The 19366-nt window shown below is 43.5% G+C and overlaps 1 protein-coding gene across 6 annotated transcripts in view; it reads left to right on the top strand.

Annotated features, from left to right (window-relative positions):
- The window catches only part of LOC117428143 (multiple epidermal growth factor-like domains protein 11), a 79435-nt gene that overhangs the window by 50349 nt on the left and 9720 nt on the right, over nt 1-19366 (top strand). For all 6 annotated transcript variants that reach the window (XM_058995447.1, XM_058995446.1, XM_058995445.1 and 3 more), the window contains 13 exons: nt 483-729; nt 1386-1506; nt 1607-1743; nt 3431-3643; nt 4560-4734; nt 9014-9134; nt 9240-9403; nt 9940-10042; nt 12957-13103; nt 14556-14690; nt 16575-16703; nt 18066-18194; nt 18577-18705. In XM_058995447.1, coding sequence (XP_058851430.1) covers nt 483-729; nt 1386-1506; nt 1607-1743; nt 3431-3643; nt 4560-4734; nt 9014-9134; nt 9240-9403; nt 9940-10042; nt 12957-13103; nt 14556-14690; nt 16575-16703; nt 18066-18194; nt 18577-18705 — 1950 coding nt within the window. The remainder of the gene's footprint in view (nt 1-482; nt 730-1385; nt 1507-1606; nt 1744-3430; nt 3644-4559; nt 4735-9013; nt 9135-9239; nt 9404-9939; nt 10043-12956; nt 13104-14555; nt 14691-16574; nt 16704-18065; nt 18195-18576; nt 18706-19366) is intronic.

Here is a 19366-nt window from a genome sequence, read left to right as displayed (position 1 = left end):
GTACAGTAGTGTGCAAATGTATTAGAGCACCTCAACATTTGTCCTTTTATATACGTACCTGCATGAAAACCTCTGGGTGTGAATTTCAATTTCCGGTCAGTGATATAGAAACAATAGGCACTCGTGTGTCAAAATGGTAGAGCACTTTTTGCATCTTAAACAACTTCTAAAAAGTCTCCTGCATTTTACCATGTGTGGCTCTGTGTTCCTTTTCTCTTACTATTTAAAATGAATTGCATGAGTGGCCTATTAAATTCATCAATTAAATTAGATAATCCCTCATTTGCCAAGATGTTCAGCTACAGTGGTTTGATTTCATGTGCACAACCAATCAAAACTACAGAAGCAATGGGGTGTTGTAACAAACGTGCACGCTGCTGTACAATATAAAGATCTACCTCCATTAGGACAGCACGTCTATTAAGATCGTTCCTCTGTCGGTCTGTGCAATGTAACCCTGGATGCGGGGGCTGTCTTTGCAGGTTGTGAGAGCGATCACTGGGGCCCGCACTGCAGTAACCGGTGTCAGTGTCAGAATGGAGCCCTGTGCAACCCCATCACAGGAGCCTGTGTGTGCACCGACGGGTACCTGGGCTGGAGGTGTGAGGAGCCCTGTGACCACGGGAGCTATGGGAAGGGCTGTCAGCTCCAGTGTCAGTGTCGGAATGGAGCCACGTGTGCCCATGAGACCGGGGAGTGCCGCTGCGCACCGGGGTACACCGGAGCCTTGTAAGTGCATTGCAGGGTTATTTATACTGGTGTGGGGGTGGTGCTGCACTGTATAGGAATCAGCAGTACGTTTAAAACCAGACCTGGCTGTAGGGATCATGTTTGCCTTGGTTTTTTTTATAGTTATGTATATTTTACCCTTTCTTTGCAAAGAGGAGAACTAAGAAACTCAGTCAATAGTTGTATCTGTGTGAATTGTGACTGTTTTAAAGTTATGGATTTGCATAATGACTGCACTTCATCCACATGTAATGAAGTATCCAGTGGATCAGACACTCCATAAACTAACACACTCCTCGTGTTTGACGTCTCTTTATAAAAGTCTGCTTCTGCATACCATGTTGAAAGCACGGAAGACTGTAGTCGAGCATACAAAAGCATAGGGCGCATACAAGACTGGACAATTATTATTAGAAACATCTGGTTTCCAGGGATGCTCTGCACTTGTTTTAATAGGATTGGCTGAATTGAAGCTTTGCTTATGAGCATTAGCTAGATAAGTACTAACAGATAAGGTCAACACACTATAAAATATATAGAAAATGCTTAGTAGGGTCGAGGGAAATGCATGGGAAACTCTTTGTTGTGCAGATCTTCTTGGCTAAACTTTGTGCAGGGCCCTGCTTTCTCACCTGCTTGCTGGCTGTGTTTTCCAGCTGCGAGGAGCGCTGCCCCCCGGGCAGTCACGGGGCCCAGTGTGAGCTGCGCTGCCCGTGTCAGAACGGAGGGATCTGCCACCACATCACTGGAGAGTGCTCCTGCCCGGACGGCTGGATGGTACGTGGGCAGGGAACTTGTAGAGTCACACTGTTGTGTCAGTGATCTGTACAGCCACTCATTGCACTCTTTGTATATCCCCTCTCCCCTTCCCCATCAGGGCTCAGTGTGCGCCCAGCCCTGCCCTTATGGGAAGTTTGGTATCAACTGCACCCAGGACTGCCTCTGCCACAACGGAGGCCAGTGTGATCACGTGACAGGACAGTGTGACTGCACAGCCGGATACACTGGGGAGAGGTATGGGCACGGCCACATTCTATACCTTCCTTTGTTATTGTTTTACCTCTAAAGCACTGGACCAGACAGTGAGACACAGTATGAGGTACAGCCTTATATTGATTGATTCCTTAATGACTCGGTGAAAACTGTAAGTACATGAAGTACACTAGGGTGCTGTATCCAAAGCACAGTGTCAGGTAAAGACAGATGTGCTGTAGAAGAGAAATGATCATACTCAATGTGGGAGCGGAACCACTCAGAAACATGACAACAAAAAGAGAGGGAAATGTAGCAACATGATCAAAAAGAGAGGGAAATGTAACAAAGAAATGTATTCAAACGACATCTAACTCTACTGACTCTCTAACAATTTATATTACAGACATTTTAAACAAAGGAGGCCAGACTTCCTTTCACCGCTAAAACAATTATCCAGGAAGGTTTTCCATCGAGAGAAATCATTGTCTTTTGTTTAATATTTTGTAAAATTGCCCTCATTCATTTTGTCAGTGACAACCAAATTAACCTGCCTTGAATATTCCTGGATTGTGTTAGTGTTCGGTTCATACAATAATGCTAGTCCCCCCAGATAAGGCAAAAGCCAATGTAATTTCAACTTGAAACATAACTAGTCCATTTTGTAATTTAATTGAGCTATTTATCTGGCTCCTAATGGCTTTATTGGACACATCAGATTGATGATTTTCCAGGAGAGAATTTCTAACCGTGTGGCCGACTCATACTGTGGGTGTCTTTAGGTTCCATTGTGAGGAATCTTGGTAGCCCTTATTAGATTAATTACTATTACTGTCTGAACCGCCTAGTGAAAGTCACATTGCAAATGTAAAGTTTCAAAGGATGCAAATGGATGAGTGATAGCTTGTTGTCTTGTATTATTACTTCATGTTTCTACTTCTTTATGCTATTGTGTGTGTTTTTTTTACACAAATTACATAACCTGATTATATGTGAATATAATTTTCACTGCAGCTGCCTTCAACTGGCTTGTGAAACTATACTCACCTGTGGTCTATGAGTGCCTCATTGCAGACACATCCATTGGCTCCACTGCTCTGACTTAACTGCATGGCAGAGCAGCTGGAGGCAACAGAGTGGACTTGTGAAGACTGTCCAACAATATCTACCTCTGATCCATCCCCACTGTTCTCTACACACTGTGGGGCTCAAGATGTTACCATCTTAAAAGACATTCTGTCATTAGCTTTAGTGATGCTTTTTCTATTCTGGAGTACAAGAAAGCCTTCGTGCAGCAGACAGTGAAAAAGCTTGCCTGTGCTCTGGGTTTTGCCCCATGTGAAAGTTATTGGTACAGAAACGGAAAATGTATGCAAATTTCAACTTTGCTTGCTGTGATTCACTGGGCATCTTAAAAGTAAGACCAACACATTAAAAGATCATTTCATTGCAGGGTTTTCAAAGTGTATGCAAAGCAAAGAATCGTATAAGGAACATTTGTTTGGGATGGTGATTTTCTGCAGTTTTTGTTTCGCACTTCAGTCTCAGAAACTTGTGTAATCTTTGCATTTTAAAATACTATCCAATGTAAAGAAATGCAGCGAGATGGAGCCACTGCCTCGCTGTTCTTTAAAGGCCAGTGTTTTAGTGGAGGTTGATGATTCCTTCCATTCCCCCTTTCTCTGTCCTTGCCTTTGTGTCTTTAATCTGAACTGCTGTTTTAACCCAGGTGTCAGGAGGAGTGTCCTATTGGCACGTACGGCCTTCACTGTGCCCAGAAGTGCGACTGTCTGAATGGGGCAAAGTGTTACCACATTAACGGAGCCTGCATGTGCGAGCCCGGGTTCAAAGGAGCTCATTGCCAAGAGAGGCTGTGTCCAGATGGCCTGTACGGGTTCAAGTGCAACAAGCACTGTCCGTGCAACGCCACGAACACGCTCAGGTATGGAAACACTGCTCCGAACATCCAGCACTGCTGCTGAGAACAAAACCAGCACACAGCAGAGAGCTTCAGTTACTGAATTAGATTGGTGAAGAGCTGCAAATAAATACCTTTTCCATTACAGAGGAGCGTGCAAGCTGCGCTGCAGAAAACATTGGGGTTTTTATTGCTTTGGTTTTGTTTTATTTATTGTATATTGCTATTGATTGCATTATTGTATATTTTCATAGTGGGGTTATTACTTTGGTGGCGTGCCGGAATGAACAAACCTTTTCTGACTAGTCGGGGATGGATATAATACAAAACTCAAGAGGATTGAAAGGTTTTAATACAATTGTAGCAGGACGGCGTCAGGAATGAGACTGAGACATGAAAAGCTGCAGTTTAAAATGCTGGTGCACACGGTTTATTAACTCAAACAAAAGAACCAAATAAACAAGCACGAGGGCCAAAATAAAAGGTTAAACAAAACAGTGCTGAGGTCAGGCTGGACATTCGCCTTCACTGACACACAATACCACTACAAGCACTGTCCTAAACACCACCCAGACACCTTCTACCAAACAAGGAGTTTCACTTATATGCCATGTGGCTGGAGCCTAATTAACCATCAATCATTCCATTAGGTCTCCAGCCACGTTCTTACATTATGGCAGGGGGGATTTTAACCCCCTCCCTGCCAACCCAATATTCCACACACACACAAACACTATTTACATGTAGGGCTTTTGCCATAGCAATATATTTGCAGACAATAAGAATACACTCAGCTGACAGTTCATCTGCTGGAAGTCCATTCACATGACAGAAATCATCATATTGAGATACAGGATGGGTACCTCTGCTCTAAGAGGCCAGTGCACACATTCAGTGACAGTGAGTAACCCCACTAAACTGTGCTGCGTTGTTCCTGCAGCTGCCACCCCCTGTCTGGAGAGTGCACATGTGCAGCAGGCTGGGCTGGGCTGTACTGCAACGAGACCTGCCCACCGCGATACTACGGGGAGGGATGCCAGCAGCTGTGTGCCTGTGACAATGGGGCTGACTGTGACAGCATCACTGGGAAGTGCATCTGCGCGCCAGGGTACACGGTAAGCCTTTCCCTCCAGCAACCCTAACCTTTATCCCTACTCCTACCTCTAACTCTACATCTAATCCTAACCCTCACATATGCAGTCTACCCACACCACCTGCACAGTGTTTGTAACAGGGCTGTGTCCATGGCTTTCTGTCTAGGCTGCACCCTGTGGGATGGTTATGCATTGTGACACAGGCAGTGGGTTTGCATGCTGCAGCATGTTATTATGTCCTCTGTTCCCCGCTGAGATAAGCGAGGACTGTTCTCCGGGGAATTCTGGAAAAACTGGGTCTTTATCAACCCTGTTCAGGCAGCCCCAGACAGGGGGCTTGGCCAGTGTGAGGGGAGCCTGCAGGCTTGTCAAACTGGCTGCTGAGCTGGGAGAGCTGGGAACAGGGGATAAGGGAATGCATGCCTGGAGGAAAAAATAAAAAACGTCAACATTTTAAAAGACAACAAGTAGGGAACAATAGAATCATATTGAGCTGTGAGATCCACAGCCCTGGCTGTGCCTACTATGACATTGATATATTTAATACACAATCACAGCCCCTTTGCCTCAACAACAAAAGGGGCCAGAAAGTGGGGAGAATACCACTACAGCGAATGCACACATGCAATCCAGCAGGGGGCAGCACTGATCCTATTGACATGTATATGCCATCTGAGTGAGGACGTAGCATCGGCAGCGGGGTTTTGAACCCGGGTCCAGTCAAAACGCTAGCTCTCCCTTGGATAAGGCATCCTGTCAACCACTACCCAGTCTACTGGCTCTCAGCGCTGTGCATTCCGGCTCCTCACTGGGCTCCACCACGACAGCGCTACACAATCTGACACCAGGGTAATCAGCTAGCAGGCACTTGTAATTTCTTCCACCTGTTCCTCTGACCTGGATCCAAGTTTTGTCTTCAGCACCAATAACCGCATCTGCTGAGTGTAATTAAAAACACCCAGAGGGGCAATGGGTTTCTGCCAGAAGACTTCATTACTGTAGGTGTGAAGAAACTGACGAAACCGTGCCGCGCTGCCGTGAATACATTAGCTTGGTTGGAGGGTTCTTCTGACACCAAGGTTTCAAAAACAATCCTGTATGTAATTAGACCCAGAGAAAATCCAGCTCATTGATGCTGGAGTATCGTCTGGGATGTGTTCTTCACAGTCCCCCTTGTTAATACTGTACCACACACTCTACCAGTGCTGTAGAAAACGAATATATGCGTAATCTCGGATTCCTTGAAGTTTATTTGCAATAGATAAATAACTGTTAAATGATTAGAGTACAAACTGCTGAAATACTCCCTATACCAGAAAAACAATGTTCAGCTCTGTACCTGTTCGTCTTGGTGCCATGGCTATATAATGTTGCCCAAATATTCTGGCCTGACTAAATTCCCAATGCACATTTCATTACATTAGAGAGTCCTCTAATCCACAATAAAGGGAACCAGGATATTCCTGGAAACAAGATGCTGACCCTCAGTGCTTCCTTCCTGCCTGTTTGGATGTATAATGAATCATTCCTGCAGAAGCAGGTTTAACTTGTTCACTTGATATTGGATCAAGACAGAACCTCCTGCTGTCCTGGGAGACGATCGTCAATGATACACGGAGGCAGCACAACCAGAGGTAGTCTGACATTATAATTAGAACTATTGTCATTGCATGTAATAGGTGATGACACCCCATTATGATTGTGTGTTAACTATGCTTTGTACTAAAGAAATGTGGCAGTTTTACTACTTTGCAAGGGAATTCAAAAGCAGATTAGTGAATCGAGATGAAATGCATGACACTTTTTAATCTGGCTAGTCTGTATAATTGAAGGTCTGTTCGTGTACAGAATGGGTAGAACAGACCTCAGGTAAGAATCCCTGTGTGTGAGTTCCACAGTGGCAGTGGGGATTCGTATTCCACTTGTACAGTAGCGTGCACATTTATTACACACCCCATTTTCTGTTGTTTTGATTTTGTCGTGCATATGAAATCAAACCACTGGAAGTGAAAAATTGTCAAAATAGGCAAGTTAGTGATTGGCAATTTATTTAAAAATAATAAGATAAAAGGAACACATAGCCACAAATGGTAAAATGCACTAGACTTTTTAGAAGTTATTTAAGATTAAAGCACAAAGCGGTCTAACATTTTCACACACAAGTGCCTATTGTTTTTATATCTCTGATTACTGAGCGGAAATTTAAATTCTGACGCCCATTGGTTTTCATACAAGTAGGTATATAAAGCATATCAATTGAAAACTTTGGGGTGTTCTAATACATCTGCACACTACTGTATAAATGTCAAAACTCTATACATGCATATATGCAACTGAAAACTAATGTTGGTCAATTACCTAGCTGTCATATCCCTCAGCCCAGGGCTAAGACTTCAGAAGAATGGAACTGTAGAAATGTACAGAAATGCCACACAGATACAGTCCACAGTGACAGATCTTCACAGCGTTTGAAATCAGTGATTAACCTCGATCAGCAAGTGTAATTCAGCTGGGTCTTTCAGAACCAGGTGCTTTCACTGATAATTAAAGGTGAAGTCTTGGGTGTTGTTGAAGGAATTCAATCTGGAAGAATGTGTTTTTTTTTTCTGGTTTTTGATGAAGTCAGGGGAGACTAATCCCCTGGGGGATGGAGATGGAATAAGCCTTCCTACGGCCCTGGAAAACAAGTTTCCAGCACAGTGCTTATTGGAAAAGTCACAGCCTCGCCTGGCGTACAGGAAGATAATTAAATAGGTGTTTCCCGCTATGGGCTTCATGTTATCAGTTTAATGATATTTGATGTCTGCTGATGTTTGTGGTATTTAAATGAGATCCCTGGTTTTGAGGGTATTCCTTAAAAGTTTGCTTTCCGTTGTTCAGTTATTCATCTACGCTGCTCCGAAAACGATTGATCTGATTGCGGTATAATAAAGAAAAAAGTGGCACTTTGAATTTCTGTTGATGTATCGCTGTACGTCTAGCGGTTATGGATGAAATGAAAAGGCCGTTTTGTTTTGTTTTGTTTTGTTTAGCAAAAACGTCCATATTCAGAAGTCATCTATTCTCTCCGGGTCTATAGCTTCGATCGGCCATCATTTTATATATATATATATATATATATACAGTATTGTATATTAATATATACAAATGCAGTCAAATAACACTGGAACATGATTTTTTTTTTTTAAATGTGAAAAATATAATAAATAAATAAGTGTGCTCCTGTTTTGATGGAATTCTGCAGCAAGGGCACATTGTTGAGTTTGTTCTGCTTTGTACAAAGGGCACGGAAAAGCCACCTCCGGTGAAACCTTTGTTTTCAGATTTCCAGGCACCCCAGATAAGAAAGATCACAAAGACAATCAGCATCAGTGCAGCAGGTTGAAGATAAGACACGGCACCCAGAAGTGGGAAAGGTTACGAGAAACAGCACTGAAAACTGCACCAATTATCGCTTTACCTGGAACTGTGCATATGGGCTGCAGGAAAGCACCGTAAGGCACCAGACGCCTCAAGCAGAACCTACAAGCTTGGCTTCCAGGGGGCTAATCTTTAAACCCAGTTCACTATGTTAATAACCAGTTCAGCGGAAGGCATTTTCCACTGCTGTACAATTCTGACTTTCGGCTTCTAGACTGCTAATTGAGAATTTAAATAACCTTGTCAGCTGTCAGTCAGGACCCTGGCTCCACTGCGCCTTTTTAAAATCCACAGATAAATAACTGGATAAGTAGCTGAGGGACCCTCTCTGTCCCAGAGGCCTCCGCACAGAAAGGTAAAAGAAAGAAATCCTGTAGAGAACAACACACTGAATATTACTGCTGAGGAAGGGTATGGTTCTTTTATAAGCTCATTTAATTAAAGGTGTCTGGGGAAGGATGGGGTTGAGCGAGGTTAGCCTCACATGCCCCCAGGTCCAACACCATGAGAAAAGTTTGATGAACAGAGAGACTGGAACTTTGTCATTGCCAGCACTGTGCCTGACAGGGGATGATTCAAATGCTGGCCCACCAACTACCTTAAAGATGTGCTTAAGGTGACCAGAAACAAAAGACAGAAGAATCTGACTTTCCAAATCATCAGTCTAAAATGTGTACATAATGTATTATCAGCCGTGAAAACGAAGAAATGTATTGTACCTGCCTGTAAATAAGAGGGGAACTAAGGAGAGACAATTCTCACAAATACAAGCACAGCGCTGTTGTGGTTTGAAAGTGATACCTACAATGTCAGCCTTCTGCAGTATGTAGCTGCTGTGTTGTTCACTGTTTAAAAAGTTTGCCTTTTCCTTCAATGGCAGGGAGAAGACTGCTCCCTTCCCTGCACCTCTGGGTCGTACGGAGCCAACTGCTCCTCTGTGTGTAACTGCAGGAACGAGGCCACGTGCTACCCCATCGACGGCTCCTGTATTTGCAGAGAAGGTACAGGAATATACAGGAATGTCTTAATGTTCACCTATCCTGTGTGTGATGTGATTTTTAACCGGGCCCCACTGTTTCTCTTCTCTCTGTGTGGCGTGTGGTCAGGGTGGCAGGGTGTGGACTGCTCCATCCTGTGCTCGAGCGGCACGTGGGGTCTGAACTGTAACCAGACGTGCTTCTGTGCCAATGGAGCCGCTTGTAACCCCATGGACGGCTCCTGCACCTGCTCTCCGGGCTGGAGGGGGGGCAGCTGTGACCAGCCCTGTCCGGTCAGTCTTCGTTTCGTCTTTTAAAAAACAAAGCTAAACAAAAACATGGGTAACAGATTTAAAATGTCCTTATAAAAGCTTACCACGGAATTGAGCATGCTTTTCCCATGGTTATCGTAAGCCTTTAACATGGTTTACCCTGCTTTGCCATGTTTATTAATGTACCATACCTCACGATTCTTCATAAAAAGCTTACCTATGTTTCTTTACCATGCTTTCACTATGCTTCATTACACTTTGCTATGCTTTTACTATAGGAAGTTTTTTACAAAGGGGAGCTAATGCACTTCAACCTGACAAGCGACAAGCTCGGAGTGCATTCGAAACCTGGGTATCGCCTCGCCATCTCTGCTGAGATACTTGCTGTTGGAAATATGAATATCTGTATAGCCAGTGTGATTTATAGTAGCTTTCGATCTTTTCTAGCATGGGTGGTGGAAGCTGAGAAAATAAAAACTGAAAATGTAATTGTCTTTTTCTAAAAAAAATTCTGTTTTATGTGATTTTTTTTTTTTTTTTGGTCTGTTTGTTGTTAGGATGGCACGTACGGTCTGGAGTGCAGAGAGCGTTGTGACTGTAGCCATGCGGATGGATGTGACCCCATCACAGGGTACTGCCGCTGCCTAGCTGGGTGGACAGGTACCTAATCAATACAGCGCAATGCAGGACTGTAATACAATGCTATACAATGCAATGCTACTGTTAATATTGTTGCTTTCATGTACAAATATACCCAGGCACAGCAGAGGAAAGGGCTATCTTGGTTAATGAATAGGCCAACTTGTGTAAACTTCACTATGAGAATGGATTAAACGGAGGGTGGAAATAGTCAAGATCAAGCCTTTACAAGGGATCAGTAAAGCATTCTAGTGAACTACAATGTGGCTCCGTTAAACTGTGAAGGCAAGATTGTTCGATGGGCATAACAGGATTAGCCGGTTTTTAAAATGTAGTTAAAACTGTTATCAACGCACAGGCCAAGTCTCTCAAGAACATGAACTTTCAGAGGGTACTGTTTCCTGTAGCAGCGACTGCGTGAGAAAACCCGATTTTAGACAAAGTGTAAAATGAGGAATAATTCTATTATTATTTCTAATCCGCTGCCCTCTACCATGTGCTGTATCTTGTGTAAACACAAATATACAAAGAATGATGGATGGGATTGCACGGATATAGCAGGAAGTATAATCCTGCGTAAATAAAATAGCAGTCAATATAATACAGAGTGGAGAGAAGCTGGGGGAAGATTTCCATGTAGAGAGAGAATGGATGTGTGGCTCTCTTACCTGCGGCACGGTAACCCCACCAATCACCTTTCTGTTACTTCATTATACAGGCACAGGTTTTATAACAAGACCATGGACTTGCAGAAAGCACAACTCACAAAATCCCAAGATACGAAGGTCACAGCAAGGGTGATCATTATATTCTGCAGTACTTCTACAGAATAACTAGAGCTGGCAAACTATACAGCATGTAACAGGGTTAACAGTGCCTTCAGAAGGTGTTACTGTACAGGTTATACCTATAGGGCTTTGTGGGGCTGTATTGGTATGATGTCTGAATTGCCGTCCTAGAAGGGGGATTTAATTAGCTACTGAAATGCATTATCGGCAGGCTTTCTCGTGCTCTGAATATTGTGTGGCGGTCACAAGGTAAAACGGTCCCCAGTCTGGGCAGTATGATTGAGTAGCCGGGGCTGTGGAGAGAAAGCTGGTCAAAGATAAGGGTGAAGCCTGAGGCCTGTGACTGTGATTTGAAAGCTGGGACCTGAGGCACTGCTGTCAGTCAGCTGCAGGAGCTGTTCCCAAGCCATCCTGCAGGCCCATTAATTCAACACTCGCTGATTAGGGTATTACTAATGCGATTGCATTTCAAGGAGGGAGCCCACACTTAGTCACTACACCTACCAGTCCTCTGACTCATAGTCATGCTACTCCCTGATATTTAGTGCTAAAAGTATTCTTGTTGAATATGTATATATATACACATATCTATGTACAGTATAAAGCTTCAGTTTTACAAGAATTTGTCAGGTTTTTTTTTGCTGGGTTTTTGTTACCTTTTCTTTCTACATTCTTGCTTAGTATCCTTATTGGCGCTTTCCTGTATAATGCTTCTCCCACAGGATCCTTGTGTATTTCCCTGGCTAGCTTTCATACAGGTTTGAATGCACTGATAAAGCGAAGGAGATTGTTCTGCAGCAATTTCAATCTTAAGATTACAGTGCATTCGGAGGTCCAATCAATTGTTTTGACTATTAGGTCTTTAAAATCAAACATACAATACTACTACTGCTACTACTACTACTACGAATAATAATGCTGCATAGTTGTGTAATATTTGAAGAGGCAGATTCAGTCCTGTTGAAAGGGCATGTCAAGAGACACTGTTTTAAATGCTGCAAACCAGACTATGCACTTGAAAATCTTATTATAAATTCTACCTTCTTGACACTTCTGTAAAATGTTTCATGTGGGTTGGGCAACTGAATTTATTTCTAAAGATGGAACTGTGCGGAGTGATATTGAGAATCCCGCAATACCTGCTGCCTTGTCTTACTGCATATTGTGCAGAATGTGCAATATGAACCATGCAGACAACTCGCTTCTGCAATCAGGGGCATGCAGACTGGAACATGGGAAGATTTTTGGAAGTGTAAATGTTTACCCCCTCTCTGATTGGCAGCTAGAACCCCAGGCAATCTTAGATGGGAATAGCAAACTCTACAGAAGAGGCTCTGTCTTTCATTTTCACCATTAAAAACCAGCTGCCTATACTCATTAGACTCAGAGTGGTATACTGTCATTAATATAGCAGCTGAAAATGAGGGGGCTGAAAAAATCATTTCAGTAATAAATCTGTATCCTGAGATTCATTTCAGTGTTTTCATGGCGTTTTAAAGAGGTTTTCGAGAAATTATTTTCCATAGTCAACACCGCTGCCCTGTGACTTGTGTAACTCCTTTTTTTTTTACTTTAATAATTGAATGTGTTCTTTCATGTTTTAGGTAAGCAGTCGACTCACACTGTCAAAGCAAAGCTACCCTCATTCCATAATTGCCTATTTGAAATCAGCTTCAGATTTCCACAGGTTTAATTCAAAGGTATTTGATTAATAGTGCTTTAATGGCATTCTATACTGAAAAATTCCATGTCAAAGGAAATGTTCAAAACGAATGCCATCTTAAAAGACTGCTTCATAATGTAGTGTGTCTCGAATCAGCGAGGGCTGGAAACACAGGGGGTTTGAGCTGGAGACATGCGGGGAAGAATACGTTGGCCACACTTCTGCAGGTTGCTGACAGTCTCAGTTCCCTCAAGACACTCCGCAACTGGCTCCCGAGTGGCGCATCCAGTAAGGGCGCTCCACGTGAGTGCAGGATGCGCTCTATAGCCTGCAAGTCGCGAGTTCGAATCCAGGCTATTCCTTTGCCGATCGAGGACGGGAGCTTCCAAGGGGTGGCGCACAATTGGCCACGCGGTTATTGCACTAACACACTGTGCGCGCCTCTGTTTTCTCTCTCTCTCACTCCCTCCCTCCCTCACTGCAGGTATCCACTGTGACAATGTGTGTGTTCAAGGTCGCTGGGGGCCGAACTGCTCCATCTCGTGCAACTGTGACAACGGAGGATCGTGCTCCCCTGAGGACGGGACCTGCGAGTGCGCACCTGGGTACAGAGGGGCCATCTGCCAGAGAAGTAAGCACAGAGCCACGCATGCATCCACTCCGGAATGGAGCTTGAAACAAAGCACGATTCACTGCATGTTCAAGAGCAGCCGCTGGGGGAGGGATTACTATTGAACTAGATAACTAGATGCTGAGTCAAAATCCGTGGAGGTTTTGATTGAGAAGCTTGGCATTAGAACAGGAATAAAAAGAACCCCTTTGATGTTTTGCAGCAGGCCTGATTGATTGACCCCCCTGATTAGCGGTAGCAGGTGCAATAACTGCATTGCAGCTACACTATACTGACTGTTTTATTATTGCATTATCAAATACATTATCAAATACATGAAGCTGATATGATTTGGGAAAAAGAAACCTGCTTTTTGAATGGTGTGGTATCGTCACAGCTACAGCAAGTTCATAATGTCCACTCTCCAGTTATTCTGCATATGTTTTTCACCTGCCTTTTCAATTTGAAACCCTGCATTCTTGACCCTATTGAAATCCATGTTTGCTTTTTCGCTTACCCTGACCTATTTAGAAGACCAAAGTTTCCCTTGACAAGGCAGTCTAAATGTATTCTACCCGACAGGGAGAGAAGCTTTATTGTTCTGAAATAAGGTAACAGGGGCTTAGCTGTGACGTTTCCAGCTTCTGCTAGCCGGGGAGAGCCATTATAAATGCAGGAGTGCTCTATCCATTTAAAGAATCTGATTCTAAAGAGAAATGCAGGGTGGAAACGGGGAGCCCTCCTCGGCCCCTGCCTCGCAGCCTGAGAGCCGATGCACACAAGAGCACGTCCCTGGAAGGGGGCTGAGAGATCTGGTGCCCGAGGACATGCAGGATTCAGAACGCAACTCTCACCAGCACAGCAGGTGCTCTCCCGTCAGGCCGTGGCCAGAGCTGCTTTGCTGTGACAGTGGAAGCACAGACCTTTAGGTCATCAGTGAATGCACAGCACGTTTATTTCAAAAACCACGTGTGCTACAAAGAGAGGGAATGTCAACCTGTAATAAAGTGCCACAAAGCAGGTGTGTTTTAAACAAAGAGCTTTCAAGAAATAGTTTCCACTCCGATACCCCGACAGCACTGCAGCATCTGGGCTCTGACCCTCTGTGCCTGCTTTCTGCATCATTTTCACAATGATTGGCTAAAGCACAGGACAGGGGTAGGGTTAGACACTGTGGAATTGATGCTTTCTGATGATTTAAAGGTTTATATAGCCTTCTATTGGGAAAATATCAGTCCTGTCTTTCCTTAATTGATACTAAATTGATATTTGCAGATCAGAACAAACCAAAACAGCCAAGCAGGTGTATTGGTCCAGCTTTCCCCCTTGCTTGGTGACCGGGATGTAATCTACTGCATTGAATGTTTCAAGTAAAATCGAATGCCACTTGGTATTTATTGTGTGCTCGGACAAAAGTTTGTTCTTCCCAGGTTAAACAAAAGCTAATGAAATGGTTTGTTTCTCTCCTTCCAGTCTGCTCTCCCGGGTTTTACGGGCACTGCTGCAGCCAGGCGTGCCCGCATTGTGTGCACAGTAACGGGCCGTGCCACCACATCACCGGGCACTGCGAGTGCCTGCCGGGGTTCTTCGGCTCCCTCTGCAACCAAGGCAAGTGTTTCAGGCAGCAGCTCTCCTCCAATACACTGTGCACTGGCACTCGTTACACTAGCACAGCACCTACTGTACTGTACACACTCAACCGGCACCTACTGTACTGTACACACTCCAAACCAGCACCTACTGTACTGTACACACTCCAAACCAGCACCTACTGTACTGTACACACTCCAAACCAGCACCACACGTACTGTACACACTCCAAACCAGCACCTACTGTACTGTACACACTCCAAACCAGCACCTACTGTACTGTACACACTCCAAACCAGCACCTACTGTACTGTACACACTCCAAACCAGCACCTACTGTACTGTACACACTCCAAACCAGCACCTACTGTACTGTACACACTCAACCAGCACCTACTGTACTGTACACACTCAACCAGCACCTACTGTACTGTAAACACTCCAAACCAGCACCTACTGTACTGTACACACTCAACCAGCACCTACTGTACTGTACACACCAAACCAGCACCTACTGTACTGTACACACTCCAAACCAGCACCTACTGTACTATACACACTCCAAACCAGCACCACACGTACTGGGTAATTGTTCCCTAGTAATTATTCGTGTTTAGGAAAATTAAGACAAATCAGAAGAAACATTTTTAACATACAAGGTTTAAAGTGCATTCTACCATGCTCCACATTGCAATCCAGGGGACTTGGAGTCACATTTAGAGACTTGGAGTCACATTTAGAGACTTGGAGTCACATTTAGAGACTTGGCGACACATTTTGAGACTTGGAGACACATTTAGAGACTTCACACATCTAGCTTATTAAGCTTGTTCTGAGCAGGCCTGTGTGTGGGTTGCAGGTTCTAATGACTGTCTTCCTGAGAAGCTACACCACACTGTGCTTTGGCGAATCATTAAACATAGATTAAATATAGATATTACTTTTCATTATAATTAACTGGGCTTTGCATGAATTAAGACAGGGGAAGAAATATATAAAATTCACTTTCATGGATTTGAAAACTGTCTTACAAATACAAAATGTAATAAAACCTCCAGCACTTTGGCTAACCTTCATTACTTCGTAAGGGTTTATCATGAGTCTAATCAGTGGCCTGCAGACACACAGCCTTCCACTAAGCCCAGGTTCTAGCTGCTCCCTTTGCTATTTACAGTTTGGAAGAAGGCTTAAGTCTTAATGAATTACTCATAATGACCTGCTGTTTAGAAATGTAAGTATCCTGAGTTTAAAATGGAAATGGCAAGTGAAAACTGGCTTAGAGAACATTAAGAGAGTTCTAACACATTTATTGAAAAATAAGCTGATCGTTAAGTTTCGCGTGACAGATGCTTTTTGAATAATATAATTTCATAAACTAATTTCACACAGATCCTGTTTTCTGAATTTGCATGGCGTTCAGACAGAAGTATTTTTGTAATTTCTGCTGTCATTCTGAATAACAAGTTATGTGCTTTTAAAAATCCTGCTCTGCGTATTGAAATAATGACCCATATGCGGTTTAATTTAAAATTAAAGCTCTAAATTAAGAAAATGGCATGAAGTAATGAAATATGCACCTTATTAAAAATGTACACAATTCCGATTAGAAGTCCCTAATGTTCCATTCTTTCCTCTTCTCTTGGTAATATCAAAGCAAATCATTTTCAAGTTTATATTATTCATAATTAAGAATGTCCAAAAAAGAAACGTTCTTCATTTTAAAAAGTTTTGTACCAAGCATCTTGTAACTTGCTGCTTGGCATCCCTTTTTTCCACTCCATGTGTAGAAGTGTTTTGTGGAAGTCTCTGTAAAGAGTATTTGGTTCGGTGCGCCCTGTGATTTGCACACATGCAGTGCTCATTGATGTCGGCTCTGTTCTGAATGGTGCTTTGTCCCAGCAGTGTGCGCCACTGGAAAGTTTGGAAAGAACTGCGCCGAGGTCTGCTTGTGTACCAACAACGGCACCTGCAACCCCATCGATGGATTCTGCCAGTGCTTCCCAGGCTGGATCACAGAGGACTGCTCCCAGTGTAAATATCACCTGCTTAGTAACACAGTGTGCAGAATGAACAGTTTTATTAGCAGCTTGATTAGCCACAGTGCTTAGGTAACAAGCTCAGGTGTGTCTTACTAAACTCCTAGTAAAACCAGGAATGAATCACACTGCTGTGCAACGTGAGTCTTATTTCTGTCTTATGCTGCTGGAATGTCCTAGCAGATGTGCAGAATGTTTGTGTATGAAGAACAGACGGACACACACACATTATTTCATCTGAAACCGAGCCCTATTGTACTGTGAATGCAAGTTGTCAGGACTGTTGAGAATGTGGGTAACTTTGCTGTTCCTTTGCTGTGATAGCCGAGGTGTGATTGGCAGTGGCTGATTGTAAAATGTAATTTTCTTAATTCAAAGTGTAATTGAAGCTAGATCACAACGGGGAGTAATATCCTATCTCTTTGAAACATTACTTAATGCAGAAGCAGGGGGCTGCCGCATTACACATCTGTCATATAAAGTTATTTAAATTCTCTGATAAAAGATGAAACGGATAGAACATTTTTTTTTAATTATTATTTTACCTCTGCAGCAGCCATGTAATCGAAAAGTGTGTCACCAATATTTAGAAGTCAGTTTAAAGACAAACTATGATGAAATGGGTAATTAGCAAGTCAGTCAGTACTAGTGTACTCCAGTAAAGCTGTCCTTGTATTGGAACCGCATTGAGACAGATGCACCAGGTGAATACAGACACGCACAACAGTCTGCAAAGTTATTACATCGCCGCTTTGCTTCTGCTGTTTTCATTTGTTGTGCATATGAAATCAAACCAACTGCAACTGAAAACTGTCAAAATAGTCTATTTAGTGATTATCTGATTTCATTGATGCCGTTAATAAGCCACACGTGCAATTCATTTAAAATAGAAAGAGAGAACATCACATGGCCACAAATGTTAAAATGCATGAGGCTAGAAGTTGTTTCAGATGCCTTATTAAAGCACTAAGTGGTCCAACACTTTCATACGAGTGCCTACTGTTTCTATATCCCCAATTAGTGACCGGAAATGGACAGTGTCACGCGGTGAGGTTTTAACGCAGGTAGGCGCTGCATATACATGACAGATCTTGAGATGTAAGGACAAAAAGCACGAGGGAGGGGGGTCTGTTTCTCAATTTATTTATAAAAGGCAATTAAATATTAAGATAAAAGAAAGAGAGATATTTATTTGGAAATGTGGTTTGCGGTTAGGAGAAATGCGGTGCAAAACTGCAGCTGTATTTGAGATGTTTGGACCTGAAAAGTCACAGGACAGAGTTGTATGCCTGTATGCATTACAGCACAGCCCTCTCAATGCTGTGCTTTAACAAGGACTCCCTCCTCCTCTGTACAGCCTGCCCCCCGGGCTACTGGGGCCCGAACTGCATCCACACGTGTAACTGCCACAACGGAGCCCTGTGCAGCGCCTACGACGGAGAGTGCAAGTGCACTGCGGGCTGGACCGGCCTCTACTGCACACAGCGTGAGTTCAGACCTGGCGTTATAGGAGAAGCACTGCCACCTAGTGGGAGAATGAGGAAGCACAGCTTTGAGTGACCAGAGCTTTTAAATCATTCTGTGTGGTTTAAAATGAGGTACAGTGTATATATAGCAAGTTCCTAAACAGATGCGAGTTGGGGAGTTTGATATGGAGCCAAAAAAAAAAAAAAAAAAAATCTCTACATGATTAAGAAATAATATATTCGCTAAACAACCAACGCATTTTTAAATGTTCTTTTATTTTGAGTTTGATTTTACAGATCTGTGGTTTGCTAGTGATCCTCACTGTGATTGTCATGCTGGCTGTTGATTGACATGGGTCCTGTGTTGTTAACCCTGTGTGCCCCTGTGCTGGTCGCTCGCAGGCTGCCCCGCAGGGTTCTTTGGGAAGGACTGTGCCCAGGTGTGCCGCTGTCAGAATGGGGCGGACTGTGATCACATCTCCGGACAGTGTGCCTGCCGCACAGGCTTCATCGGCAGCAACTGCGAGCAGAGTGAGTCCCAGAGAAGCACACAGCCACTGCTGTACATTCACAATGCTTTTTATATCCTCCTCTAGTCTACCAGTGCATTACCCCACAGAGCCACTCTCTGCAATTACTGCCATGTGTATAAATGGCGGACTCAATTGCACCAAACTCATTTCTGGATGTGATCTGCATTGTACTTCGGTTGCTTTCTTTCCTTGCCTCATATATAGTATTTGACATGTCTAATGTATAGGCATGGTTTAACATACTGAAAGCGAAAGACATGTTTAATTAACAACAGTTTAAGCTTTCAAATGTTGCTGGTTTTACATGGCCATTCTGTATTAGGCTGTGCTTTACCCTGCATGCAACTGCACAGACTGAACTTTCAGTACAGTAAACTGCAGTAAGACTGTTCCTTTTGACAGCTTGTCTTCATCTTCGTGGTTTCAGAAGAGAAGCCTGCAGGTGTATAAAGAGCTGCACTGTGTAGCTGATGGCAGTGCACTGGAGACTGGGAGACCTAATGAAACAGAAAGCAGAGGGTCTGTGGCACACTGACCACACCCTGAAATCCCAGCAGCAGTGAATGGCGTGTTATTAGATCCACAGTGTTGACTTTCCAGAGGCCAAACCCTGACAGAGTGTGTTAATAAACGGGTCGAGGACCCCACCCTCTGTAATG

The sequence above is a fragment of the Acipenser ruthenus genome, chromosome 21 (genome assembly GCF_902713425.1).
Source record: "Acipenser ruthenus chromosome 21, fAciRut3.2 maternal haplotype, whole genome shotgun sequence".
Classification (NCBI taxonomy): domain Eukaryota; kingdom Metazoa; phylum Chordata; class Actinopteri; order Acipenseriformes; family Acipenseridae; genus Acipenser; species Acipenser ruthenus.
The sequence above is the reverse complement of the archived record's forward strand: the minus strand, read 5'-3'. Positions and strand labels throughout refer to the sequence as shown.